The following is a 27845-nucleotide window of genomic DNA, read 5'->3' on the forward strand; positions in this document are numbered from 1 at the left end:
TTCTTTCTGTTTAAGTTGCAGACTGTGCCGATCAGAGAGAGCAACCAGATCATATTTGATTAATTCAGCTGCTCTCAGAGAAAATCGTCACCTTAGAGCCACAGAAAGACAATCTCCCGGGCTCTGAATTAAAATTATTCTTTCTACAATGGAGAAGACAGTGATGAAGATATTGATTATATTTGCCCTTGGAATGAACTACTGGTCTTGCTCGGGTAAGGAACCCAAGGGCAGGGCCTCCTGCTCTTAGGAGGCACCATGACCCTAGCCTGGCATCTCACCTCCCTGTGCCCATGTGCTTGTGTCCAGGGTTCCCCGTGTTTGACTATGATCCTTCTTCCCTGCATGAAGCCCTCAGTGCCTCCGTGGCAAAAGTGAACTCTCAGTTGCTGAGCCCCTATCTGTTCCGGGCGTTCAGGAGCTCATTAAAAAGAGTAAGTGAACAGTGAGGCCTCCTCTACTCTTCTTTGTACTTTCTGTCTTTTCTTTAGTCCATTTGTTGGATAGACTCTTTATTTTTATTTTTTCTAGTTTAAAAAGGTAACAGTACCCCTTCTCTTTCCCACTGATGTGTTCTTTCGGGCAGAGAAAGGATTTAATTATGATTCTTTTCCTGAGGCTCTCAATGCTGCTTTGGATGTCTGACTCTTCTGCAGTGTCCTTCCCTCTGACCTTGTCCTCTCTTTCTCCGCATTCCGCCTCTGGACCTGAAACCCTCATGGCTCCTCCGGCGGTGTTTTATTAAGAACTGCTCATTTATTGGAAATGAGCCTCCTTTCCAATTCAGCAGCTCTGCTCTGACTTCTTAGAGGAAATAAATTCTGGCTTTTGAGCCAAAGAACTCCACCTTCTTTGTCAGTTTGGTAATATTCTATTTCCTGAGAGCCTGGAGAACTAGGGGAAGAAGAATTTTTGGGGCTTCCGATGATTAAGTCTGTGAAAAGCAAGGGGAAAAATGTAGAATCACCCTTTAGAGGAAATGAAAAAATGAGGCAGCACTTCCCTCTCTCCTTCTTGTTCCCCAAAGGATTTCACTGCCTAGTTATCACCTTAATGGGGCTCACAGGAGGCAGGAACAGAAATACCCTCAAGCATTCAAGTTAAGGTGAAAGATGTGGGAGGTTCAGTAAAGTTACCTGGTCTGGGAATGAGAAGGGAGAACCAGGCTGCCTGGGAACAAGAAAGGGAACTGGCCAGGAATCCAGGCAACAGCTATCCACTCTCTCTGCAGTTGTTTCTCTCTCTCTCTCTCTCTCTCTCTCTCTCTCTCTCTCTCTGTCTCTCTCTCTCTCTCTCTCTCTCTGTCTCTCTCTCTCTCTCTCTCCAGGGTCTTTCTTCAGCTCACACTTGGCTTATTCCCCCAGCTACTCCTTACATCATGATTCATGGTTTCCTAGCCCTGCTCTCTGGATATAACATTTATCTTGACCTTCTTCTGCAGAAATGGGCTCTGTTTCTGTTTGCTCAATTCTGAGCAAATTGATTGAATTGTCTTGGTTGCCTTTTCTAATTGGTCATAGGTCTATGGGCTATGCCTTAGTTGGGCACCCTGCCTGGGATATGGTCAGACTTGGGTGCTACTTAGACTTGGATGTTGTGGTGGGGATATTACTGCAAGGTCAGTTTGGTTAGCTGCCAAGCCCGAGATTGAACTGCTTCTGGAAGATTACAAGGTCAGAATAAATAGCACTTTTCTTTCTATACTGCTTGCACTGGCTTTCAAACGCCAATTTTCATTGACATTTAACGATATCTTGTAGTATTGTGGAATCCATATCTTTTTGCCAAGTTTGCACACAAATAGTTTAACTTTGTAATTTAGCCATTGCTCTCTACAGCACAAAGTTAGTGCTTAATTAAATGAATAAGAGCATGAGAAAAGATCCTGAGAGAACAAATTAGAGGCACCGTGGAAATCTGCCCTGGGGAGATAAGACAGTATGTAGCATAGCTACCCGGGCATATTCTGGCATGGGAACCATTTTAATATAGTCACGCAGACCTGAGGCCATAAGCATGCATCTAAAGCTGAACACACCCACTGGTAAAGTGAATAAACCTTATAGGTACATAAATAAGTGATGGTCCTCTGCTTCAAGTATGTTGCTTCTCCATCTGGAGGTCTTCCAGTTTTTGCCTCTCTCCAGCCTTTTCTGATTATTAAAAATCATCTGTCAAGTGACATTCACCATGCTATATCCTCCAATTATTCCCTCCATTCTAAAAGGACCATCCTCCTTTGATCTTTCCTGGTGAAAGTTTTTGTCTCAAAAGTGTTTCACATTTTTCTTTATGTTAACCATATCTTCTACAAACACCCTGTAGATGGTCCTAAATACACCTAGATTCTCTATCCTAATAGACATGAAGATCTGCTAAGAGGCAAAGCCCTTGGAGAGAGCTGAGTGAACAGATCACTGGCACTGAGGGTACAAACAATCCTCAAAAGAATTAAGAAACATTTGGAAAAAATACTTGACCACTGTACTATCCAGAAAGAAAAAAAAATCAGAATTAAAGCAATGAAGTGAAAAGAAAGAATAACAGGGTGAGAAAGAAATCCCAATCACTGCTATGGAGTATGACTTGGTAAAATTATCTTTAAAAAACAATTAGAAATATTTATTGAGCATATTTTCAAGGACATTCAACATTAAAATTAGCAAATCTTTTAAAACTTTAAGTGTACAATTTCACTTCTAGAAATATGTGGTATTTTGGGGAAGAGTCCAGTAGACTTTGAGAAAAAGGTCAGACCTCTCTTCTTTATCCCTGAGTTTACTCTATAATTCTGGTTGTTCTTGACTTCACATTATTGTCAGCTAAGAGCTTTAAATATTGTTGATGTCAAGGAGGGATGGTTGGCTAAGTAAATCCTCATCTTCAAGGTTGGTGTTTATATTCTTCAGTGCTGTCCTGGGTCCTTCTACTACGTAATGAGAGTGAATAACCACTGGGTTTTACCAAGAGACTCAAATCAAATATTGTTGTGCTTGAATTCAAGTTTCTACCTTTTGGATTCCAAGTTTTCAAAAGGATGAAGAAAGGTGAAGTGACATGACTGAAGCAGTAATGGTCTCCTTGCTGCACCTTTGATATCAAGTTTGTCCAGATTGTTCACCTGGTGGACACAAGTGAGGAAAGGAAAGATGGACAGGAAGCAGAGTGGGGATCAGCACCAGAGGGGAAAGGCCAGGGACCAAATATAGTCAAGGTCATGCCTTCACGACTGACCCACACATACTCAAAAGTTCACTAATCCCCTGGGTGGCTCTCAAGCTATTCAATTTGACAGTCCAGCTTAATTGTCACATTCCACCTCTTGTCAACTTAACATCCCAAAACATTTTCCTAAACCACACTTATTCTACAAATAAATGCATGGTCACAATTCTGTCTAACACGATAGAACTAGCCTAGTTACAATAAAAAATGTACTAATACCCTCCTCAAATTCTCAACAGTTCTTACACTACCCAAAAGTCCAAGTCAAAGTCTCAAGGCAAACGCCTAGCTGTGAACTCCTGTAAAAAAATCAAGATCAAGTTTCATATTCTCTATAGGCAGTGGTACAGGGTAAATATTCCCATTTCATAAGGGAGGAATAGGGGGATAGAAAAGAATGGAACCAGAGAAAACCCAAAATCCAACTGGGCAAACATTAAGTCCTGTAGCTCCATGTCTGGCATCCAGGCAAATGGTGATGAGATTTCAGTTCCAGAGGGCTTGGGCATCTCCACCCCTATGACCTTGCCAGTTGCTACCCACACAGCCTCTCTTGGCCTGGCTCTGCTCATGGCTTGTGGTCCTCCTCAATAGACATCCCATGTTACTGGCATTTCCAACTTCCTTGCATCTCCTCTGTACCTTGGCTTCATTCCGACAGGTTCCCACATTGCCCTCTCCTGGGCCAACTGCCCGGTCTTCCAGGTTTGTCTTTAAAATCTGGGTGGAAACTCCCATTTCCCAAAGCTCTTGAATTTTGCCTACCTGATAAAACAACATTATGTGTTTGATACCAATGTCTACTGCCAGCTTGAGCAGTGGCCAGATCTCTTTGGACTACAGCTCCAGCAGCCTCTGAGCGCCTTGGTGGCTGAGCATGGTGAAATGAATCCTGGGGAACCAGTTCCCTAGATGGCCTTTCTTCAACAGGAGGCCCAGTCGCTCTATTCTCAAATGGAAGGTTTACACTTTCACACCCTTCAGCTTGCTATGGGTGGGGTCTTGCTGATTCCTGACATACCTACACGTCGGCTTTCTTCTCCTTCCTATACAAAGTATTTGATTTCCTTTTAATGGTGCTAAACTTGTCAGCAAGCACATCTCATTTAGCTCCGAGTTTTTCATGCGGTTCCTTTTGGGCCAAAATTTAAGTTTTTCAAGTCTTAATGCTCTGCTTTTTGCTCCCAAATTATACTGTAAATCTGACTAAAAGCAGCCAGCAGTACCCATACCACAACCTGAACATTTGGGGTGCCTTGAAATTTCCACTTCCTAATTAAGTAGTCTGCTACTACTAGTCTCATGTAAAGTCTTAGGACATGGGAAAAATGTAGACAAGTTCTTTGCTAGAGTGCAACACACATGGTTTGTTATCAATAGAGCCCCTGTTCCCATCTGAAACCTCATAAGCCTGGACCTTACTGTGCATATTCCTATCAGTATTCTGGTCTTCTGAAATCTAACCAAAATTGCCCATTAGTCTCTGCTTAAAGCATTCTGGGGCTTCTCTTTCCTGCTTTCCAAACTCTTACTGGAAATCAGTTCCAAAGGCTTCTAAAGCACATACTTGGTCAGGTACAGTCACAGAAATGACCTCACTCTTGGTGTCATTTCTGTATTAGTCTGTTTTCCCATTGGTGGGAGACAATATCTGACACCACAAATTAAAGGAGGAGAGGTTTATTTGGGTCACAGTTTCATAGTTTTCATTCTATGATCAACTGGTTCGGAGGCAGAACATCATGGTAGAACAAGGTGCTCACCTCATGGTGGCCAGGAAGCTGAGCAAGGGAATAGCACAAGAGAGAAAGAGGCCAGGAAGCTGATATAGTACCAAAGATCACACCTCCATAACCCACACGGTACACTCAGAATTATGCGGGGCCGGGGATTTAGCTCAGTGGTTCTGGCACCTGCCTCACAAGCACAAGGTCCTGAGTTTGATCCCCGGTACCAAAAAAAAAAAAAAAGAATTATGCTTTGGTAATCCCCTGGGCAGCCCTCAAGGCAATCAAGTTGACAGTTCATCCTAACTATCACAGAGAGGGTAAAAATAAATGAATAAAAAGTTCATTTTAGGTAGTGGTGAGTGAAATGTAGAAGGTAAAACAGGTTGACAGATGGATGTGCTTAGGCTGGGGCAGCACTCAGAGGAGGAAACCTCCACCGAGGATGTCATGTTTGAGCTAAGACTTACTGAAATGACAAGATGTTTCAGCCATGGGAAGACCTTTTGAGAGGAGGAATGGGAATGCGGAGTGAAGCCACTGGGAGAACCCCAAAGGACAAAAGGACTGAAGACAAAGAATGGCTAGAGTCCTATTAACCAGAGGAAGAAAGTTAGGGACAGAGTGAGGTCAGAGAGATGAGCATGGGCTGGAACATGTGTAGGTCGTGCTCTTGAGAAGTTAGGGCAATAGGTGGCCCTTGGAGAGATTTTAAACAGGCATCTCTGCCTTAGTCAGAAAAGGTTACCGTGACAACGTAACACAGACTGGGTAATTTATGAACAAGTGCAATTTATTCCTCATAGCTCTAGGGGCTGGAGCTCCAGATCTGAGTATGAGAATGCCAGGTTCTGGTGAGAGCAATCTTGTAGGTTGTAGAAGGCCACTTCCTTCATTATCTTCATGTGGCAAAAAGAGATCTCTGGCCCTCTTCTTATAAGGCCACTAGTCCCATCATTAGGGCTCCATCCTCAAGATGTAATCACACCCAAGGACTCCACCTCCAAACGCCATCATCTTGGGACTAGGGTTTCAACATATAAATTGAGTGGTGGTGGTCAGGTATTCAGTTTATTGCAATCTCTCTATTTGCTGGGTGGAGTTAGGTTGAAGGGAAGAACTCAAGGCTGGTAAGATGCTGGTGTGGAATTCAGATAGGCGGTTGTCTTAGGCCATGTGCTAGTCCATTTTTGTTGCTATAACAAAATACCTGAGACCTAGGTATTTATATTTATTATAAAGAAAATAGGTTACTTATCCATAATTCTTCAGACTGAGAAGTCCAAGCACACGATGCCAGCATCTACTCAACTCCTAGCAAAGGGTTTCTTGTTGCTCCATAAAGTGGTGGAAGACATCACATAGCAAAAGAGAGCAAATATGCCCGAGAGAGTTCATTTTTTGACAAAGCCATTCCAATGATTGACCATTAATTCATGAAGGGATTAATCTAGAAAAAGCCTAGATTTCCACAAATGGAAAGAAGACAAGAACTGTTGAGAAAGCCTGCATCTTCTTAGGGTGTATTTAAGTGGTTGTAAGCAGAATGTTGGTAGAAATATGAAGAGTGAGGCCATTCTTATGAGGTCTCACACAGATGTAAGGGACAAGCAATTAGAAACTAAAGTGAAAATCACCCAGCATGGACAGTCACAAAGACTTTGGCCATTTTCTAGGGTGTTGTGAAAGGCAGAATTTGAGTGATGAACCAAGCATCAAAGCACACCAGGTGCTGCATTTCTTCTTTCGGGCACCTACAGCAAGATGAGAGCTGAGAGAAATGATTTGAAGATGGAGTTTATAATTAAAAGGGAAATTGAACAGAAGAACTTGGAAAGCTCTCAGTCTGGTCACAGAAAGAATAAAAAGACTTGTTCAGGAGAATATACTAAGTGTGACCAAGTGAGTATTTGCTAAAAAGACAGATACGGAAGGGAAAAGCCCTGGTTGGGTCTTTTCTACCTAACCACCTACCCATGGGCTGCAGGAGCATCAGTAGCCAGAGATTCCCCATCTCTCCAACATCATGGTGAATGCATCCACCCTGGTTCATGCTGCCCTAGCCCCACGAGTCAGGCTTGGCGTGTTCCAGAGCACTGGCTCCGCTTTCCCTTGTGTGATGGCTCCTTCCCATCCTTCAAGTCTCAGATTAGATTTTCCTTCTCCTGGAGGGTTTTCCTGGCACTTTGTCTAAAGTGGCTACTTTGCCCCCTCAGCCATGACCATGCTGTTGTTCCTCAGAGTGCTGTAACAGCCCTCTTGTTTGGGTTGTTTTAAGGATCTACTCTGTGGGGCCCACTCTTAACCTCTGAGCTGCATTGCATCTCTCCAGAGCTGCCCCTGGCCCTGCATGTGCAGCAAGACCTCTGTGAATCACACTGCTTTCTTGTTATCAGAACCTCTCAGGTTTGTCAGGAAGTTTGGATGGCTCCTCAGTATCCACCCTTGGTGAAGAAAAACAGAAAATCATGAGAATTTATTCAATCATGAGAACGCTGAAACCTGAGCCAAGGTTGGATGATGCTATGTAGCAGAGATATGCTTGTTGCCTACTTACTCAAACACCCGTACAATTGATTCCTGTTGTTGGTAGAAATTATGTTCTATAAAATTGCCATAAACATTGAATTTGCAAATACTGAATCATTGTCTGTAGTGGAAAAACAGGGTTATTTCCTGCAGGTTCTGGGTTATGATATTTTTGTTGAACTGTTAATACATAACTTTATTTTTTTGTTAGTTCCCATTTGAAGATGCCTGGCTTAATAGATAGTGTAAATTCATTGACATTGAACTCACTACTGAGGACATGATAATTCCTACCTAGAGGGAGTTTGTTTAGCACATGTACCATATTTTCTCCATAAAGCACATCACAGTTGTTTGCCCTGCAGAATGCTGGGCAGCTCTTCAGTACTAGGCTTGGGGTCCAAATTTACCCTCAAAAAACATAAAAAATACAAAACCTCTGCCAGTAAATAAGCTAGAAAAAGCACAGTTGTTCACACTTGAGAGTCGAAACAGGAAAGCAGAGCACCGCCTTGTTCGACCTCAGTTGGGAAACTCACGTTGGGCGACTCAAATATTTTTTCATTCTACACTGGTTCATGAATGGCAGCGAGAGCATAGCAAGCATTAATTTTTGACTTCCAATAAAATTTAGAGGGCAGGCAAGTTTGCAGTGAGGAATTCTTGAATCCTGAGGCTCAGTTGTCAATGAAAATCTCCAGAAGGGACGCTAGCCCACATTTTGGTTTCGTTTTGGTCCGTGTTGTAAACTGCGCGACTCTCCTAAGTCCCTGTTTCTCTCTGGGCTTCAGACTGAGGGCATGGAAGCAGGCAATGGCTAAGGTGATGTTCAGCCTCAGGGTGGATGGTTCTGTAAATGTTCTGTGATTGGGCAGAAAGAACCACGTCTGGTTCTGCGAACTTCAGAAATGCATCTCTCACAAGCTGACACTTGGTTTTGTGAAGGTGAATGCTCTGGGTGAGGACAGCGTGATCATGAGCTTAGAGTTCAGCGTTCGAGAAACTACGTGCTTGAGGGGGTCCGTGGAAGACCCGTCTGCCTGTGCCTTCCAGAGGGGCTACTACGCGGTGAGTGCAGCAGAAAAGGACCTCGGCCCGGAAATGAACGTGGAACGGCTGCTGGTTCTTCCCTGACCACAGCTAGAGTCGCAGACAGCATGGCAGCTGCCTGGCTGTGATCTGGCCACAGCCCGAGTCCTCCCCGTGTCCCCAGCCCGGGGGTGGGGGTCGGAAACAGGAGCCCTTGAGCTGCGAATCTGCGGTCCTGAGGGATCCTGGGAAATCCTTTAACCCTTGGTGCCTCAGTTTCCTGTTAAAATGAGGATGAAGGGGTCTGGGGAGGGGAAGATGGCAGGGCAGGGAAGAGAGGAAGTAAAAATGATTACGATGCAGTGCGGATACATACCCACTCCCCAAGATGAGTGTAATTATTAGGGGTTACAAACATATACTAATAAAAAGGAAACAAAAATAATAATTACAATAAATTGGGGATGAGTTTGTATCAGGTAAAGGGAGCGCGATGAGGCCAACACCGAAGGAAAATCTAGACACTTCAATTTCTGTTATAATGAATGTCCAGTGCAAACTGTTTTCCTGGGACAGGCCACGTTGTTTCACAGTGACTGCTGCTGCATGGTGTGTGTTTAGCTTCCATGAGTCGGGCAGGTGGCATGGTCATGCTGAATCCCCCAAGACCAGAAAGGGATTCCACACCCTGTCAGCCGCTGTGGGTAGAAACCATCTCAGAAAGGGGCAACCTTATTATCCCGAATTTGCTTTTCCTGGGCTTCTCATTCACATGTATGGCTTCTGGAACTCCTGTCACCTCCAACAGGATTGTTATTTATTTCATGAAATTTTTGTTATGACTCTGTTTTACCAAGGACTGAAAACAAAAGGTCACAAGCATCTAGATGTTCCTGGGGAAATGTGAGGGCAGAGCTCTGTGAGCTCTTCATCCTTTTCTGTTGTCGCTCAGAATAGAGTCCATTGACAGAAGGCAGCCCAACTCAGTGCTCGTGAGGGAGGGAGTGTGTGTCTTTCCCAGAGACTTGTAATGTATCAGACACCTCAGAGATATTGAAATGTTTCATTTATTTCTGCTTAGGTCTTAGAAAGTTTTCATTCGGGAAAATGGAAGTGCCTCTGTGAATTCTCCCTTTCTGCATCGTGTTTTCAAACCCAGCGAGCAGCACAGATGCAGGCCCCTGCTACAGTTGCTGGAGATGTGACTCCTGGCCTTGTCTCTTCCAGCAAACCGCTGCTTGCAGAAGCACCGTGCAGATACTGGGGGAGCAGGTGCAGCAAGTGTGGGCTCACTGCCGCTGGCCCGACACATCCGAGTCCAGCAGCAGCGAGGAGGTATGGTGGGGCTTTGTCTCCTTCTGGACAGCATCCCTTCAGTATTGTGTGGCTCTGTGTAGAGTTGGGGCTTGACGGGGTAGCTGGATCATCACCCAGGCTGGAGCAGGCCTGACTCTGCTTGTACAGTGGATTCTCCCTTGGACACCCACAATCTCATTGTTTTTATGTCTGGCTTCTTCCACCCTGTTCTTTCTCTTTTTTAGTAGTACATGTTTGGAATACATAATGATTATTACATTCATTGTGGGAAATTGGTACACTTCCACAACACATCTTAATTCTTTTTTCATCCCTTTCCCTTCCCCTCCCTCTATCTCTTGGTCCTCTTCCCTTTTGCAAAAGAGCTATTTCCTTATTTCCTATTATCTATCCTCTATTTTGCTCTTTATAGTTTGGCTTTCTTACATAGGAGAAACCATGCAATATTGAAACTTCTGTGTCTGATTTATTTTATTAAACAATACAGTCTCAAGGTGCATCCATTTTGCTACAAATGATTCAAATTTATCCTTCTTCGTGGCAGAATAGTACTCCATTGTGTATAAATACTTTTTATTTTCTCTCATCTCTTTTCTGAGATTTGGGACATGATTTTTAAGTAACAATTAGCAAATTATTGAAGTTTTAGATCTAAGTCTATACCTTAGTGGAACAAAGAAAGGTGCTTTTTGTTGTTGTTGCTGGTGTTGCATTCACAACTGTTGACTAGATCTGCAGTGTATGTCAGAATCATCAGCTTTCATTTAAACTTCATTATCTGCAGCTTCTGTGCTAGTAATAAATGCTAGTAATAAAGACTGCCCTAGAGGTTGCTGAGAAAATAAGAAAATTCATGGAAATGAAACACCTGTTGTAGTATCTGGCTCATAAATGTTCAGTGAAAGGCAGACTTCTTTTCTACACTCTAATTGCATCAGAAATGATTTGCAATAATACTATAAAATTAATGATATAAATTTCTGACTTGAAATAATCATGTTACATATTTATTGATTGATAAATAATAGCTTTCCTTAATAGCCAGTATGCCTCCTGAGAGCAGAAAATGTTTGTTTTAACTAGCCTAGGACAATGCTTAACACTAGGTAGATATTCAATAAATACTTATTGAACAAATACAAGAAAGAGAGGGAAGAAATAGTCAAGAATACAGTATGAAGATGAAGACTCTTGACTCTAAACTACTAATAAAATATCAGTTACATTATTAGTTCATTCATCATTAGATAATATTCTTGATAAGTATTTCAATTTTTTCCTACTCTTATATAGCTGAATCTGTTGAACACTTTTCCTGAATCTTTTATTTTTATTCAATTTTCCAAAACTTAATTCTGTAGTGAAAATTATGGTAAAAGAGTATAAAGTTTCAACCCCAAGAATTACACATAAATGTTAATGTCCCCATATGACCCTCATCACCACCCCTTAGCTATTTGCTAAGAAAGTCCATGGAAGAATTAGGGAGCCATAAAACTCATGACTAAGGAACCCTATTCATTATTTACTTTCTTCTTGATGGGACAAAATACCTGAAACCTACAAATTAAAGGAGGAAAGCTTTATTTTAGCTCACAGTTTGTAAAGGTTTCAATTGATAATTGGCTGGCTCCAAGGCAGGACAGCATGGCAGAGGGACAATGTAAAGGAGAAACAGTCCATGGCAGGGTAGGCAGGGAGCAGCAAGCATCGAGACTGCTTTTCACTTTATAGTCCATCCAAGCTACCAGCCTATTGGATGGTGCTACTCGCATCCAGAATGAGGCTTCAGTGAATTTATCCAGGCACACCCAGAACCACACTAATTCAATCAGTGGACTAATCCAATTATAATGCACCCTTAATCCAATATAACACATGGATCAAGCCATATCTGAAAAGCCCCACTTATGAGCACATGAGTCTTTGGGGGAACATGAAGATGCAAGCCATAACACAATTGGAGGGGCAGTCTTTCTGGTGCAGAGAGGACAAAGAATTTAGTTGGCATAACCTTATTAGTTGGTTTCATTCACACTGGGAACTTTTGAATGCCAACAATCCCCAGGTGATTTCTGAGCTTGCCACACTGGAGTGTAGTTTAAGGATTCTCCCTTCTTGGTGCTGGGATAAGTACCAAGTGTCTCCTTTCCTAACTGCTACACACTCACAATGATACACTCACAGCTAACCCAGATATGACAAGGACTACACTTATCTTTAATGAGAATTGTGTTAATGTGGGGTTTTTTGTGGTTTATGGGGGCAGAGTCAGTGGGGAGCTAGATAAGCATAGTGGCAGTACTTGTGGCATTTAATAGACTAATGTGGGGAAGGTATCCATAGGCAAGAATTACCCCATAAACTACACAAGTATTGGGGGCAACAGAGTAAGAGGAATGAATATTTGGATGATAGGCAGAGAGAGCTTCCATGACAAGCAGGCATTTGAACCAAACACCACAGGGTAGATGGAAGTGAGAAGAAGAGGACCTGTGTGGTATAAAGGGAGAGAAATCACATGGGGATACCCTGAAATGCAAGAACAATGAAAAAAATTGGATTGAAATGGATGGAAATGGACAGAGGTTGGGTTGAAATATACAGAAATCTGTTAGGATTAGAATGAGCAAACTCTGGGGGAGAAGGACACAGATGGACTAGAGGTGAGCACCATCCAGGTCAGGTGTGCCTTAGGGTCATGGCAAGTGTCCCTGGCTTCCTCATAGTGAAGTGGAGGACACTGAAAGCTTTTTAGGCAGGGGTGCAGAGTCAGAGGAAGAATTTATTGGCAGGAGTGAGGAATAAATATCGAGCCTTAGGAGGGGGGAAGAAATGGTGAGAGAGAAGACTGACTGGGTAACCACAGGGAGAAGTGGATTCTAGTTCATTCCATGACCATCAACACAATTGAACTGACCTTCGTGAATGTCACCTAGTTTAACCCCTCTTCTGTCTTTGATTGGGAAAATCGACTGATTGTGCAACTCAAAAATCTGTTGCAACTTTCTAAGTGCAGGGGAAGTGAACTTTCTTTTCTTCTCATTCCAAGTTTTCTGCCCTAATGCTAAATTATGTCAGCCCTAAGAACAAACTAGATTTTAAAAAGAACTCCCACCCTGCTTGTCCTTAAAGATTGGGAGATCATAAAGAATGATGAGCAAGTTAAAAAGAAAGAAATTCCACACATTTAAGAATTCTATATTTTAAAAGAAAAAAGCAGATAATACATTTCCTTTTTTAAATAAACAAATTAATGGACAATACTTCTGTATATTTATGGGGCACAATGCAGTGTTTTACCTTTGTATATACTATAGAAAGAATTCTTACATGAAGCAGAAAGAAATAGAACACAGCTGTAACTATTTTCAGTGAAATACATGAAGATATTACAAACATGAAAGAAAATAGACTAGGATCAAGTTAGTGATAGAACAAATAAATTATTGTTGGAAGTAGAAAAAAGAAAAGCTAAAACATTTAAAAAGTCCAAGGGTATTAAAAAAAAGGCGATTTTAAAAACATATGTAAAATATTGAAGAATTTTCAGAATGAGGAATATAATATCAAAAAAGATGGAAGCCATAAAAAGTAAAGCCAAAAATCCCAATTGCAACCAATAAAGACTTAGTTCTAGTAGAAAATATTTGGGAAGGACACGATAGGGAAACTATCCTGAAGGTTATAAGTTTGAATTTACTACTTCGTGATTTTTAAAAAAGCATTGTTAACTGTAAAGAAATTGAGAAAATAAATTTCTAAATTTGCAAACATTCATCTCTGCTTAACATCATAAATATTTGAATTACAGGAATTTTCTGGTCTTTTTTACTTTCAATTTTGAACGAGAAACAAGCAGATGAAAGGTTTCTACGTAGCATGGGAGTGTGCCAACAGGAAGGTGCCCCGGAAGCCAAAAGGTGGAGGCTCCGCCCCTTTCTCCAGCTTCCGGTCAGGGAACCTGGCTTCCCAAGAGCCCTTACGGTTTGGATGGGTGGGGAAAGGCCTGAATAGTCCAAGAGGGAGAAACTGAGGAAGAATAACAGCAGGAATACTAGCTCGAGGGAGGATACATTTGACTGCTTTCCATTTTAGAAGACAGAAGTTAAGAAGTAGTCCAAGCCCCAAAAATAGCAGTAATCTAGGCCAAAAGGAGATAATTTCCTGGGTCATGTTCCCAGACAGCAAAAGGAAGAGTTGGCTTCACAGACAACTGAATTTAGGAAACTTCTACATTGTGGGCACCAAAACCTTCTCCTTCATCTTGTCCTTGGCCTCCTCTCCTCCCTCCTCCTCCTCCTCCTCCCCCCCCTCCTTCTTCTCTCTCTCTCTTTCTCTCTCTCTCTCTCTCTCTCACACACACACACACACACAATCATCCTTTCATCCCTCTCTTCAATCAGGAAATAAAGCCCTACCTACTCTAGAGTCATCTCCCCTGATAGCAGGAGGAGAAGGAAGCATTGTTTTTCCAGCTCCAGTTGAAAATTTTCCAGCTCTCACTGGCCTCGCTTAGGTTGTGTGCTCCTCATTCATACATATAACTCTACTGACTATTTATTGATTTTTATTTGAGTATATTTACCATGTACAATGTGATTTTGGATATGGGAGGTCCAGCACATGTTAGGGATGTGTTCTACCACTGAGCTACTCCCCCAGCCCCTAATGTTTTGTTGTCTTTCATTTTAAAATAGTACCTTTATCAAGACATAATTCTATACCATACAATTCACCTTTTTTCAATGTGTGCAATTTAGAGGTTTTTAGTATCTTCACAAAGAAAACTACCACCACTATCTACATTCAGAACATTTTCATTATCCTGAAAAGAGACTCCTGAAATAAATCATTCTCTATTCCCCCCCAAACCCTTAGTGATCACTGACCTGCTTTCTGTGTCTAAGGATTTTTCCATTTCATGTATGTGGAATTCTGTCCATTGCATATAAATAGAATCATACAATATATGTCCTTTTGTGATTACCTTATTTCAATTAATATAATGTTTGAGAGGGCATATCTATATACATCATAGAATGTATGAACATATTTCCAGGTAGCATGGAAAAAGAAATGAAAAAAAAATTCATTCCTTTTTGTTGTCGAATAATTTTCCATTTTATGGATATGACACATTTGATCTATTCATTCAGTAGCTGGTCAGCATTTGGGTTTTTCCACTTTCTGGCTTTTGTGAATACTGATGTCAGAAACATTCATGTCTCATTTTTTTGTGGATAAGTTTTTAATTTCCTGATAAATAGAATTGCTGGATATAGTACCTCTTGATTTTTGAAGGACTGCCAAATTTTCCTGTAGCAACAATGTATGAAGTCTTCGGGTTTAACACATTCTTGCCAACATTTGTTATTGACATCTTTTTTTCAGTCATTCTCATGGGTGTGAAGTGATTTAATTGTTATTCATTTGTATTAATTTAGTCTTCCTAATGACCAATGAATAGGCATTTGTATACAGACATTTCTTATTGAACTGAGTCCTGTTCCTACACTGGGCTGCTTAATGAATTGGTCACTAATTGAGGAATTGTACATAATATGCATTTTATGATATTTAGAACAAAGAAATGGTCATAGGAGACTACAACTTATGACTTTTTATTTGCATAACTCTTACATGCAGTACTATAATGTATAAAAGAACATAAAATTACAGTGCTGTATTGTACTGTTCAGTCAGCAAAAATTACAGTGCTGTATAAACAAGGTGCATGCTACCAAGATAAGACACTGAAGCTCTATAAACAAGAGGTACAGAACTATCCAAAAAGAGATGGGTCATAGGTCTGAACAGTTGTTATGTAGGTCGGTCATTAAACGAGGAAAATCTGTATCTTCTTTGGAGAAATGTCTATTGAATTCCACTCTTTACATTTAATTGAGTTGTTTTCTTCTTATTATTGAGTTATTTGCAAATGTTTTCTGTCACTTTGTGTGTCTTTTCACTTTTTGTTTCTGGCACAACATTTGAAAGTGTGTTCTGTGTCACTGAAAACTTTGGAGTCAATTTAAACTTTACATAAGTTGGTCTTCCCCGTGTGCTTTCTTGAACATATATACGTGATAACAAACAAACATAATATAACAAAATATGATGAGTGTTTAACATTTAAAATATATATTACAGTAAATGGCGCATAGCCATTAATCCTCTGCATCACAGACTTTGTCACTTTAGACACATTTATCCCATCATCCAGGTCACGTTCTGAAGTAGCTCTGGAAATCCTTTTTTGTGAGTGTCGTTTCATGGCTGCTCCATGTCTTGAATTGATTCTAAATGTTTATGGCAGTTTCTGTCAAATAAAAACCATTACAGTGTCTCCTCATACAATTGCAGATCTGGCATTGTATGACTTCTGGCTCTTCCCCAAAGCCATAGTGACCATGAAATAGAAATCCTCTGAATAGATTCAGTACATTGAGGCAGCCATGACAATGAAACTAGACACTTACAAAATAAAGAGGACTCCAGAACTGCTTCAGAAAGTAGCCAGAATGATGGGATAGGTGTGTTCAAAGTGAGGGGGAATATTCTGAAGGGGAATAATGGCAATGTGTCTTTTACTGTAATAATTTAGAAAATTTAAGCATTCACTGTGTGCTTTGATTATATCTCATACATCCTTATTGCATGAAAATGCATTATAGATATAAATCCTCCAGATAATATTTACAGTTTTTTACAGTGTATTTCTCTTTTTTTCCTCTTTCATGTACTGATACATATTGATGCCTATATTTCTCTAGATGATTTTGGGGGACATGGAAAGACCCTATGAATTCAGAAACAGTTATCTACTTGGTAAGTTGAGATCTGTTCTCTGTAATGTTTATCTCTCTTGAAGCAGCTTCATATTATAGCCCTTTGTTGGTGAACTGAAGGTAGAAATTTTTGGAAAATGAAAACTACATTTGAACAATTACAGTATTATGAAAATAAACATTTTGTTTTGCTTTTGTTCCTTAACTAAGTAATAATGATGTAATTATTTAGCTATTTCTCTATATTTTTGCAGAGCTTTTCCATACATGATTCCATTTGAGGCTCCAACGTCTGTACAAATAGCCAGGGATGGGGTTGGCTTCCCCCTAAGTGGGTCCTCGAATTGAGCACTTGTTCCTGCCTGGTGCACTTCCAGGTTTTATGGCCCGGGTGTGGAGTAGCATGCAGGACAGGGATCAGGACTCCCCCATCTGCCTGCTTGGGCTAAACTCTGGGACCCCCCAGCTCTATGTCTAAGATCATGGCTGGGAGAGAAGGGGTCTCCCTTTGTCCTTCTTGCATGACTTTCCATTTGAAATGGAATTGGGTTAGTGTTCAATGATTTGGGAGCTATGCTTGTATCACTGGCGATTTTCCCATTGGTGCTGATGGTAGCACCACTCTTGTAGCCTCTGGCTTCTCTGCTTCTGAAGCCTGTTTGTTGGGTCATCTGCTACCTTCAAGACTGGACCCACAGCGGCCTTCCTTACTGGCAGGAGGTGTATCCTGACCACAAGGTACAGATGCCATAAATGAAAGGGCTGCAACCCAGAGCCTTGAAAAGACAACACACTGAGAAGACTGTAAAACTGTAAAACTGTGAATACTGTGGTTATTTATATTTTAAAAAGTGAAAAACCACAATTATGTTTATGTGCTAACCGTTTATTTGATTCTGCTTTGTGGTGGACCTAGACAATTATCTTTGAGCTTTGTATTTCATGAAAACCTTAATGAAGAATTCCAGAGATAGTCAAAAAGAAGGAAAAGGAGGAAAAGGAGGAGGAAGAGGACAGCAATGTATTTATGGCATTAGTTACACAATCCCAGAACATTCTGGAAATGGGTGGAGGGGTTTTGTCTTATGATGGTTACTGTGTTATAGGTCTCATTTCTGAGGAATCCAGAAGAGAAAAGTTTTATGATCGGTCACTTGGTAAGTGGTTATTTCCTTCAGTATGCAGACCTTTTTCCAATCAGCCCAGTTTGTGCTGAAACCATTTCACTTAAAATAAAATATTTTAAATGAAAATGAGAAAGATTAATAATGTATAAAGTTGCCTGGAAAATCATTGAAAAGATAACTTTGAGTTACTAACTCACTTAGAAGTTACCAGCCACCAAACAAAATAGCAAGTCCACTGGGAGGCTGAGGCAGGAGAATAGCAAGTAAGAACTGGAACCTGGGCATGTGAGACCCTGTTACAAAGCAAAAACAAAACAAAACAAAAAACAGAACAGAACAGAATAGAACCAAGCCAAACCAGATAAATCCAGCTCAGGAAAGCAGCCCCAGCCGGGCCTGGAGCGTTTTCTGACTAGACCTCATTGCTGGAGTTTCAGGGCCAGGTGTAACCGGACTCCTCAGTACGTGGAGGAGGCTAACCCTGACTCCCTCCCTCCCCTGGAAGACCAGTTTCCTCATTCAGTCTCCACGGTTGGCTCTGGAAGCCCGGTGCGTTCCCAAGCCAGGGCGTGGATAGGCACTGTCTGATGCCTGAGCTCATTTCTCACCAGTGTCCTCCTGCAGCCTCTCCAGTCCTGCCACCCAGCACTGTGCTGCTCTCCCCCACGTTCTGGTAGGCAAACCGAGGCTTTGCGCGCTTCAGTCCCTTGCTCAGAGCTACCCTGCCTGCGTGGGATTTTGATGCCGGCAGTCCGGGGCAGAGACGGGACTTGGAACAGATCTATGATTCTGCAGCCGTGCATTTCCCATGGTGCCCTCCTGGAGCCTGTGAAATCCTCCCTGTTGCACATCCGCCATTACAATGGCTGCTTAGATACTCGAATTACAGAGAGCGCTGATCAATGTCATACAGGCTCCTTTTCATTTGGAACATTCAGATTAAACCTGAAGCCTCATTTTAAGAAATGCCTCACGTTTATACCACTTTTAAATTGTCACTTTGGGAAAATAAACAGTTACTATCAGTGTGCCTACCACCGAAAATGTTCTTTAGAACATTTCTCTTGGAGTTGTCTTCAGAATTTATGACCCATACTTTTAAAAACATTTTTTAAAATTTTTATTAAATTTTATTTTATCCCATTCCCCCCTCAGGCCCGCTCCCCTCCCTGTCTACAAAAGCTTTGTTTCCATTTTTTCCTTCTATTTTCTTTTTTCTTCTTCCTTCCTTCCTTCCTTCCTTCCTTCCTCCTCCCTTGTTCCCCTTCCCATTTGAGCACTTTCTTCCCATTTCCCAACATCTGTTATACATCTCAGTCCTTATTTCCACTTTTCATTTCTCACACCAGAGAAACAGTGTGGTATTTAAACACGTGTGCTATGACAGCCCCCCCCCCCTTTTTTTTGGTACCGGGGATCAAACTTGGGTCCTTGTGCTTGTGCAGCAGGTGGCGAAACCACTGAGCTAAATTCCCGGCCCTGACCCATTTTTGAATCTCTGTAATGGGCACACATATTTCCCCTTGGGTTTGATTGTGTAAACAGCCAAAAGCAGGATGGAAATAAATTGGATAATTTGGATAAATGACCAATGTGGGTGGATTAGCTATCTATTGCTGTGTATCAGCATAGCCCAGGATTTAGCAGCTTAAAACAAGAAACACTGATTTATTATCTCATTTTCTGGGGATCAAGAGCCCAGAAGCAACCTGTTGTGTGGTTCCGACTCTGAATCTATAACAAGGTTACAGACAAGACGTGGGCTGGGGCTGTGGTCTCAGCTAGAGGTTGACTGGGTCAAAGAATCCACTTTCAAGCTCATTCTCGGGGATGTTGGAATGTCCCAGTCCTTCCTGGGCTTCCATATGGTATTTCTGTGGGGTTTGACGAATATCTTCCAAATATGACAGCTGGATTCCCCGGTGACATTAGACAGAGAGAAGGTACAGCTTTTCCTGCCCAAGCTGTACCACTGGGACTCAGCAGACCAAGCTTGACCCCTGAGAGGGGACAGCCCAAGAGGGTGAGCCCAGGAGACCACCCCGGATGCTGTGCATCGAACAGTTTCCACTAGGGATGAAAAGTACTGGGCGGCTATACATCAATGTGAGCAACGTTTTTATACGCCTCAGAAGGTGTCTCCAAGCCAAATTTTAACTGCAGTTTGAGCCTTGGGAGCATTGTTGATATAGTTGTGCAGCTGTCAAAGAGATGACTTTAAATGTGACAATTTAATTCAATTCAGCAATGTGTGTGACAAGCTCTGGGCAGATCCTACAGAGGACTGAGAAGGAAATGTGACAGTCCCTGCCCTCGAGGGCTTGCAGTAGTGGCTGAGACAAATCCTGGGTGGTGATGCAGAGTGGGAGAAATCAGCTCTGGGCACTGCTGTGACACAAGAGAGTGGGCAGCTGCACAGGCAGATGAGGCACAGTGCTGCCCATGTCCCTTGGCAGCGTGGACTTAGGTTATTCTGGCTGAATCCTTCTCAGTGATTTATCATGGCCCTGGGTCATTGTGACTGACAGAGACTCTGCTCCTCCTTTCCATTTCAGAGCCCCAGAGAAGGGGTTTTCCACCTGCAAACAGAAGGCTCCCCAACTACAGGCACAGAGCAAGGATGCGCAGTGGCTTTGAGTGACACTGGAGGTAAAGGAGGAATTGACACGGGTGTGTTCCCGCTGTAGAGCCCCTGTAATGTGCTGCTCACCCTGCCTGCCTTCCAGCCCCCTCTGCCTCCTCCAGCACTGCACCGGACCCTCTCACCAGTTTCCTGAGCCCTCAACCTGTGTCTGTCACCACTGATGTCACCAATCGTCTCCACTCTAACAGCAAACAAAGGACCAAGAGCAGCCTCTTCCTTTGCCTCCGCCCTGCTCTTCCCAGCATCCGCTTTCGCTCCCGGCCGAGCTCCTGCACACTGTGGTCTGCAGCTGCTGCCTCAGTCTCCCTGCCTTCCATGCACTTGTCTGCTCTTTTGCAAGCTGGGTTTTATTGCTTCAGATCTCTGAACTCTGGCTTCCTTTTCTAGATCTATAAATACTGGTGACCATCTGTATTATGTCTTCAGCCCAATTCTTTCTTGACTGTATGGGTTACTCTGCCATCTCCTACTTGTGTTTGACTTGAACTATCACTGATACATAATTATCTTCCAATGTGTGTCTCTATCCACACCCTATCTTGAATTCCAGGCCCTCGGATCAGCCATTCTTTGGTCTGGGTCCCCTATGAGCTCCTAAAATGCAACCACTTTCTTGCTAAACTCCCTTCTTGATCGGTGACATCATCATTCACTTGATTTGCTCAAGCTAAACACTTGAGGGGCATCACTGACTCTTCCTCATCCTTGGTCTTTTCTGGGTGTCTCCCATCGTCCAGTGTGGCTGATTTCACCCACACATTTTCTCTCGAGTTGACTGCATCCTCACCTCGGTCCTGATCCTGCACTGTCCTCCTTGCACGCTGTTCTCAGCTTTATCTTAAACACAGAGGAGATTCTGATCCTTGTCTATTTCAACCCCTGATACCAGCTTTGCTTGTGGAGTAAATGGGAGGTGTAAAAAGCCAGACACTGAGCTGAGTAGAACACCCTTCACATTTGCCCCCAGTAATCTAGAGAGCTGGAGCCTGAGCCCTGCTGTCACACCCACCCCTAGGATTACAGTCTTACCAGTGTATAGATTCCCTGTTGCTCCCAGAGACTGGGGCACATGTAGCTTTTTGAGGACTCCTAAGTACTAACTACAGGGATATCACAAAGGGCACATTTAAAAGGTATTTAAGATGCAATTATGGATGTTGTTCTGTACATATTTTTACACGCACACACACAAGTGGTCAATGGAGTTTGAGTGTCTGAACACTTCACTGTTTGCATAGCACTGCCTGCCTCCAGGATAAAGTCCACATGCTCTGTTTGGCTCATGGTGGCCTTCACTGTGCCCATATCCCCAGACTCACCTTGCCCTAGGCTCCAGCAGTACTGAAATACTTGCTGCTCCTCCTGCAAGAGTGGCAACTAGATGGTCTTGGCTACTTCTGCCTCACCATTCACTGGTAGCTGGGCTGTTGCTTCCCTTGGGAGGGCAACTCTGACCCCACAAATGACCACCACCAAAGCAGTGCCAGTGTCCCTTTTGGGCCTCTGTAGACCCTCATCCCAGGGCATGGTGATGCTTGTTTCCTCTCAGAGAGGGCTCCAGGTGCTTCCTCCACCATTGTCCTCCAGTGTACTGCCCTTAGCTGGAGGCACTCAGTACACCAGTGCTCAGTGAATATTTTTGAGTGGGTGATGGAATCCTTCACTTTGGGTTCTTGAAGTTCTTTTACTAAAAAAAAAGAAGCATAGCATAATTAATTTTTAATCACTAGAATTTGAAAGAAATCAACTGACATTTTACTGAAATAGAAGGAAAATTCACCAGTGAGGCCGTTTTAGATGAAAGATGGAAATAGTGTGTTTTAAATCTATGGTACACTCTAAAAATAAAATCTAGCTTCATACTGAGAGATCCAGAAACTACTCATTATGAAGAAATAGACTCATCATATTTCCTTTTTATGAATATAAATCATGTCTTTTCACCTTATATAGCATCCAGGCTGGAAGGAGATTAGAATTCTCAGTGGGTTGGCTGTGTTTTGTGTACTAATCATATGATCTCATTAGATGCATATACACACATGTATCACAGTATAAATGAATTATCTCACGTCTACAAAGAAATTGATCACCTACACCATGTCTTTAAAGACAGCACAGAGTGAAAATGAAACGTGGCAGCCTGGCTTGGACACTGACTCTGACTGGAGCCCTTCCATGACCTCTAGCAAACCAAGTGTCTACACCGTGCTTTCCAGAATCATGAAATGAGGCTGCTACTGCTGGCCCAGTGGGCCCAGTGATGAAGTCTGGGAGTGGCAGGGCTGCTTCTGAGCCTGCTCTGCTTCCTACAACAGTCATCTCAGTCCTTCATCTCTCCAGGCTCGGTGCCTCCGAAGGCTTCTTACTGTGTTTTGTTTATTGAAGATGAATTTCCTTGTTATCCCAATGATTTTAGTTTAAGAATAAGGAACAGTATTAATGACAGGTGTATATGTATCAAGAATATCTTTGTCAATTTCTTACTGCTAAGAACAGCGAACTAGAATCAACCAGGATGGGAGAAAGGAAGGAAGGAATGTCCAACCAAAAGCAAGATTACTATTTTCAAACTGTTAGTGACATGTTTTTATGGAGAGCTTTTTGATGGCTGACACTTTGCCTCATTTGTCATGGAATCTCCAGAGCTTGGCCCTGTCCCTGGAGTAAACTAGGAGCTAAGTAAGTGTTTTTATAATTTAATAAACGCCACTCTATAATTCTTTCAGGCTGGTAGAAAATGATTTAATATATCAATGTATAGTGAAATGTAGTATTTAACAAAAGACGTCTAAAATCTTTTCTTATTTGAACTCTAGAATAAGATATGAAGAAAATCAGGGTCCAACTCTCATGTCGAAAGGAATATATCTGAGAGTCCTACACTTTCTTGATCTGGTAGCTGGAAATACCAGTTATGTAGTGGGTAGAAGATACTCAGCACCTGGACCAGGGCAACATGAATGATACATCTTCCTTGCTCCTGCAGTGGATTTGCATGGAATTCTTTTTTAAAATTTTTATTTTCTTGTGATAGTGGGGATTGAACCCAGGGCCTTTGCACTGAGCTATACCCCCAGCCCTTTCTATTCTTTAAAAAATTTTCAGGCGGGTTCTCACTAGGTCATTAAGTTGCCCAGGCTGGGTTCAAACTTGGAACCCTCTTACCTCAGTCTCCCAGAGTGCTGGGATCACAGACATGTACCACCGCACCTAGGTGTGCATGGAATTCTTAAACCATGCCCAAGAGCAGCAAAGGAGGCCACTCTGACTGAAACCTTTGGTCAGCAGGTGCATGGTGGGAAGACTCAACCCCATGACTTTCTCCATTTGTTCCATAAATGTTCACCAAATGCCCACTTGGCGCTGGACCCCTGCATCCAGGAAAATCATGACCCTCTACGGTTCCTGCTTTGTTTGTGTCCTTGATGGGCACTGCCTTAGATTAGTCATGCGACAGTCCAATTGAAGCTTTATTATTATCCCTCTATCTTACAGATGAAAAAGCAGAGATACTTAGTGGCCCCTGCTCTCAGAGGTAATATCAGGGTTCAGATTTGCCCCCTATCACCTGCTTCCAAAGCTTTGTTTGCTTTCCTGTGATCCTTTCACGTCCATGTTTGAAAGACAGCACAAGAGGCCAAAACTTCAAGCACTATTTAAGATACACCTGTCATGTTTATGTGGAGCTAGATACACACTCACCGACATGCGGTTTGGAGATGTGGCTCAGTGGTGGAGTGTTTGCCTATGCAGGAGGCCCTGGTTCAATCCCCAGTAGGGCAAAACTAGCAAAAATAATAGAAGGAAGGAAGGACTTTGGGGGACTTGGCAATGTGCTTCCCCACCATGAGCCATGTGGACGTGGGTGGGCTGGCCACCTCAGGGCTCTTGTGGAATGATTCCAAGAATTCAGATCTCGGACTTACTAGTGAGAGCTTCTTGTCACACTCTCCTCGATCTCCCACTTGCTGAGGGAGCGGAGATACTCCAGGAGAAGGAAAAGACCCCCCCCCACACACACACACCAAGGCTCCAGAGGGAGAAAAGTGGCCATGGGCAGCTCTATTTATTTATACTTCGCCATGATGTTCGAGCACTATGAACTACTTCACCAAGAGCAGTCGATTCCCATGATTCTCACTGCAGTCCAGAAATGCTGCAAACACTGAATTTGTGAATATTGAGCCATTCGTTGCTCCTTCAGGAAAGGCAAATTCGGGTGCCTATGAGCCTCTGGTCCCAACATTTTCCTCAATGGGTCAGTGTATGACTTTCTTTCCCATGTGTGCTGTTCAGGTGCCTTATTTACTGTATTTTGTTGCTTCATTAACAGTGAACTTGTGCCCAACAGTGTTAGAATTCATGCCTGGAAGGACCTCCTCAAACACGGTGTTTTCTCCATAATGCACGTCACCGCCTTCCGGGAGCCCTAGAGGGCGCTATACTAGGGCACCATTTTAAATGATGAAACCGTCAACAAAAAGTACAAAAATGTTAAAAATTTAAAAAGTAATACTAGATAGGCCTTAAAAAGGACATATGTATGTAGGACAAAACCTGAAACAAGAAGGCAGAATGTGGCCTTATTTGTCGTCTACTGAAGATGTGTGGATAGGATGACTCATTTTTTACCACTCTCTATGCCCCAGAAGGAGGGAGAAAGCACCAGGAGCACTGCTTTAGGGTATAAAAATAAGTATCAGTGAGTCGGTGAATTCCCAAGAGCAGAAGCTTGGAATAAGTAGGACTGACTGTACAATGGGTATCCAACACCCAGTTTGTCTCTAGCTTCCTTTGATGTCTCTTATTCCTGTATCAGCCTAGATTTTAAAGAGAACTCTTCAGTGCTGCCCCTAGACCTCATCCACTCTCTCTTCATACACTGGCAGGGGTCTGCTCAGTAAACAGCGCCATGGCTGCCTTCCGGTGTCTGCATCCACTCCATTCCTGCTGAACCCCATGGCCACACTGGAGGCCAGGGCCACACCTTTCCTGAAATCCTCTGCCACTGAAGTTTTGTGGCTCGGAACCAATACTTCTTCCTGCTCTTCATGGGTTCATCTTCTCCATCCTGTTCCTTGTGGGTGAGAGTCCCAGGGTCTGAATTCAGCTGGCTCTCCCTCTGCTCTGTGCTCTCCTTCAGGTGTCCTCAGGGCTGTGATGCTCGCTTGTCTGGGGATTCTCCCATTCTGGTGCCTTGGACTCCAGGATTGAGTAGACAGTAGCTTGCTGGTACCTCCATCGGAATATTCCACGCCAGGCTCAAACTGGAATTCCTCCCTGGGGGACTTGCCCTTCCTCCTGCATCCAGCACAACTCTTCCACTGCCTAGGCCTGAGATAGATTCATCTCCAGTCTTTTCCCCTTCTTCCTGCAAGTGGTCACCGTGTCCTGCTGATCCTTCCTCTGAAATGCTCTGCCCTCTCTTTGTGCTGTCTGCTCCTGTCCCAGCCTCTTCATCTCTAGCCTGAAGATAGCTCTGTATCTTCCTGCCAGTTCCATCTCATTCCCCTCAAAGGCTCTGGCACCAGAGTTTCTTAACACAAGTCCTTACCAGCTCAAGGGCTCTGCTCACCTGAAGGATGGAGTCTAAGTGCAAGCAGCAAGGCACAGGAGCAATCACTCACTGCCCCATGATGTGGTCTCGTGTGTGCCCCAGCTGTGTCCTGCTTCTCTCTGCCTCCGTAGTCATGTCAGGGGTCTCACAGAGCTGACTATTTCTGGGGTCCCACCTTCACTCCCAAGGCCCTACTGCTGGGAGACAGCCCCCACCCAGCTCACCAAGTGCAGCTCGCTTGTCTCTCCCAGGAGCGCCTTTCCTTGGAGTTTCCTGCACACAAGTGTCCCTGTAATTGCATTTAGCACACTGGACTCTAACCACCTCTATCTTTCCACTAGTTGTGTGTGTGTGTGTACATGTGTGTGTGTGTGTAAGTGTGTTTTCTTGAGTTCAGGATCATATCTTTTTGGTCATTGTAACTCCCAATAAGTGTTCCATGCACTGATATTCACTGACTAGATGAGCTGATGGATTAATGAGTGGATGGATGGATGGATGTCCCCTTCTCCTGTCCCAAGCCCACAGCTGTGACCAGTCTTCTCCAGTACTGACAGAACTGGTGCCTTTCCTCCCACCTTCACACCGCAAGACCAGCCTCCCAACACCGAGCTGAGCCGCTCCTGGGTGGGCTCTCTGGTTCTTTGTTTTGTGAGATTTGAGCTTCCTTCCCGAGGCTGTGTCTGTGTCCTCCTGACTTGATTACCTCTTCTTCCCATGGGTGTCTCTCATCCCTTTCTTTATTCACAGAGCTGGTTGCTTTGGTCTCTGGTGCCGTCTTGGATCTGCCCTCAAGAATCCTGGGTCCGAGGAGCCTACTCAGGAACTAGATGCCTGTGATGATGTCTAAGCTCCTTTCTTTCTCTGTTACCAGCAGAGTGTACAGCAGGAAGACAAGTTCTAAGGAGGAAAAATACTCCATGAATTCTGTAAATTTTCTTCTGACCAGCCCCAGTCCATAATAAACACCTTCCTTTCCCTGTGAGGCTCTTTCATTGTCTGATTTTTAAAAGAATAACATTAACTATCAGATTTTCAGATGAGAAACTCATGGCAAGAAGAGACTGATGCTAGCTATGGATTTTAGGAAATGACAGAGTCACTGCAATTAGCATGTTTTAGATCAATTCACAATGGCTGTGAGTTACATGTTATGAAAAAGAGAAGCAAGATTTATAAATAAATATATTCACCGTTTTTTTAAAGTATTAATAAGTGCAAAATTTTAGGTCACTGTCTATAATAAATTCAGCATGGGTAATTTATTCAAATTGGTACCATTATTTACATGAAACTAGTTAGTGGGTAAGGAGCTAGCAAAAGAGGACTACACTTATTTCCAACTGGTAAATAGCTTGGATTCAAAAAAGTCACATTTTAAAAGAAAAAAGAGAAGCATTCACAAGCATCTCAGTGTCCAAAGAGATTTGTCTTCTCCTTGTGTTTAGTTTTCATGTTGGAAAATCATCCACAGAGCTCTGAGGACTTTTAGGGCAGCACAGCTCTGTATGGCCCTATCATGGTGGATACAAGACACTGTGCATGTGTTAACCCCACATACTCTGTGACGCTGAGTGAACCCCAATACAGACGATACACGTCAGTTAGTACTGGCACATCAATATTGGTCTATGAGTTGTGACAAATGTGCAACATTAAGGCAAGATGTCAACAATAGAGGGACTTGTGGCAGTGAGGCACAGGGTGGGGAGATGGGATGTAGGGGAACTCTCTGTATTTTCTGCTCAATGTTTCTGTAAGTCCAAAAGTGATCTAGAGATAAAACATAGTAATAAAATGTCATCTGGTAGCTAAAGAAAATGAGTCGTCATGATCATTGTCCCCACAAAACATCCTTGTCACTTGCTTTCTTTCAGATTTCTTAGTCTAGAGAAT

At 42.9% G+C, this 27845-nt stretch overlaps 1 protein-coding gene across 3 annotated transcripts; it reads left to right on the plus strand.

The window, feature by feature from the left end:
* Spp2 (secreted phosphoprotein 2) lies at positions 1-27845 on the plus strand. 3 transcript variants are annotated; one of them, XM_087209485.1, is made up of 8 exons: positions 1-215; positions 310-434; positions 8427-8549; positions 9738-9845; positions 16604-16658; positions 17725-17775; positions 20301-20394; positions 27827-27845. In XM_087209485.1, the coding sequence occupies exons 1-7, from the start codon at positions 149-151 to the stop codon at positions 20384-20386; spliced, it is 615 nt and encodes a 204-aa protein (XP_087065611.1). In that variant the 5' UTR covers positions 1-148; the 3' UTR covers positions 20387-20394; positions 27827-27845. The 3 variants fall into 3 exon arrangements, with proteins under 3 accessions (XP_087065611.1, XP_004868424.1, XP_004868423.1); XM_004868367.4 differs by lacking the exon at positions 27827-27845 and adding an exon at positions 22502-23111; XM_004868366.4 differs by lacking the exon at positions 27827-27845 and adding an exon at positions 26700-26934 and having other exon boundaries at positions 2-215.

This window comes from Heterocephalus glaber, unplaced genomic scaffold (assembly GCF_053883595.1).
Source record: "Heterocephalus glaber isolate CG9 unplaced genomic scaffold, H.glaber_assembly_v1.0 deba00001004, whole genome shotgun sequence".
NCBI lineage: Eukaryota > Metazoa > Chordata > Mammalia > Rodentia > Bathyergidae > Heterocephalus > Heterocephalus glaber.

Bases quoted from the DNA above. Each gene is read 5' to 3' on its own strand.
- Spp2 (XM_087209485.1), top strand. From the start codon at position 149: ATGGAGAAGACAGTGATGAAGATATTGATTATATTTGCCCTTGGAATG. The intron at 216-309 runs GTAAGGAACCCA...GCTTGTGTCCAG, and splicing joins GAACTACTGGTCTTGCTCGG to GGTTCCCCGTGTTTGACTAT. The intron at 16,659-17,724 runs GTAAGTTGAGAT...ACTGTGTTATAG, and splicing joins CAGAAACAGTTATCTACTTG to GTCTCATTTCTGAGGAATCC.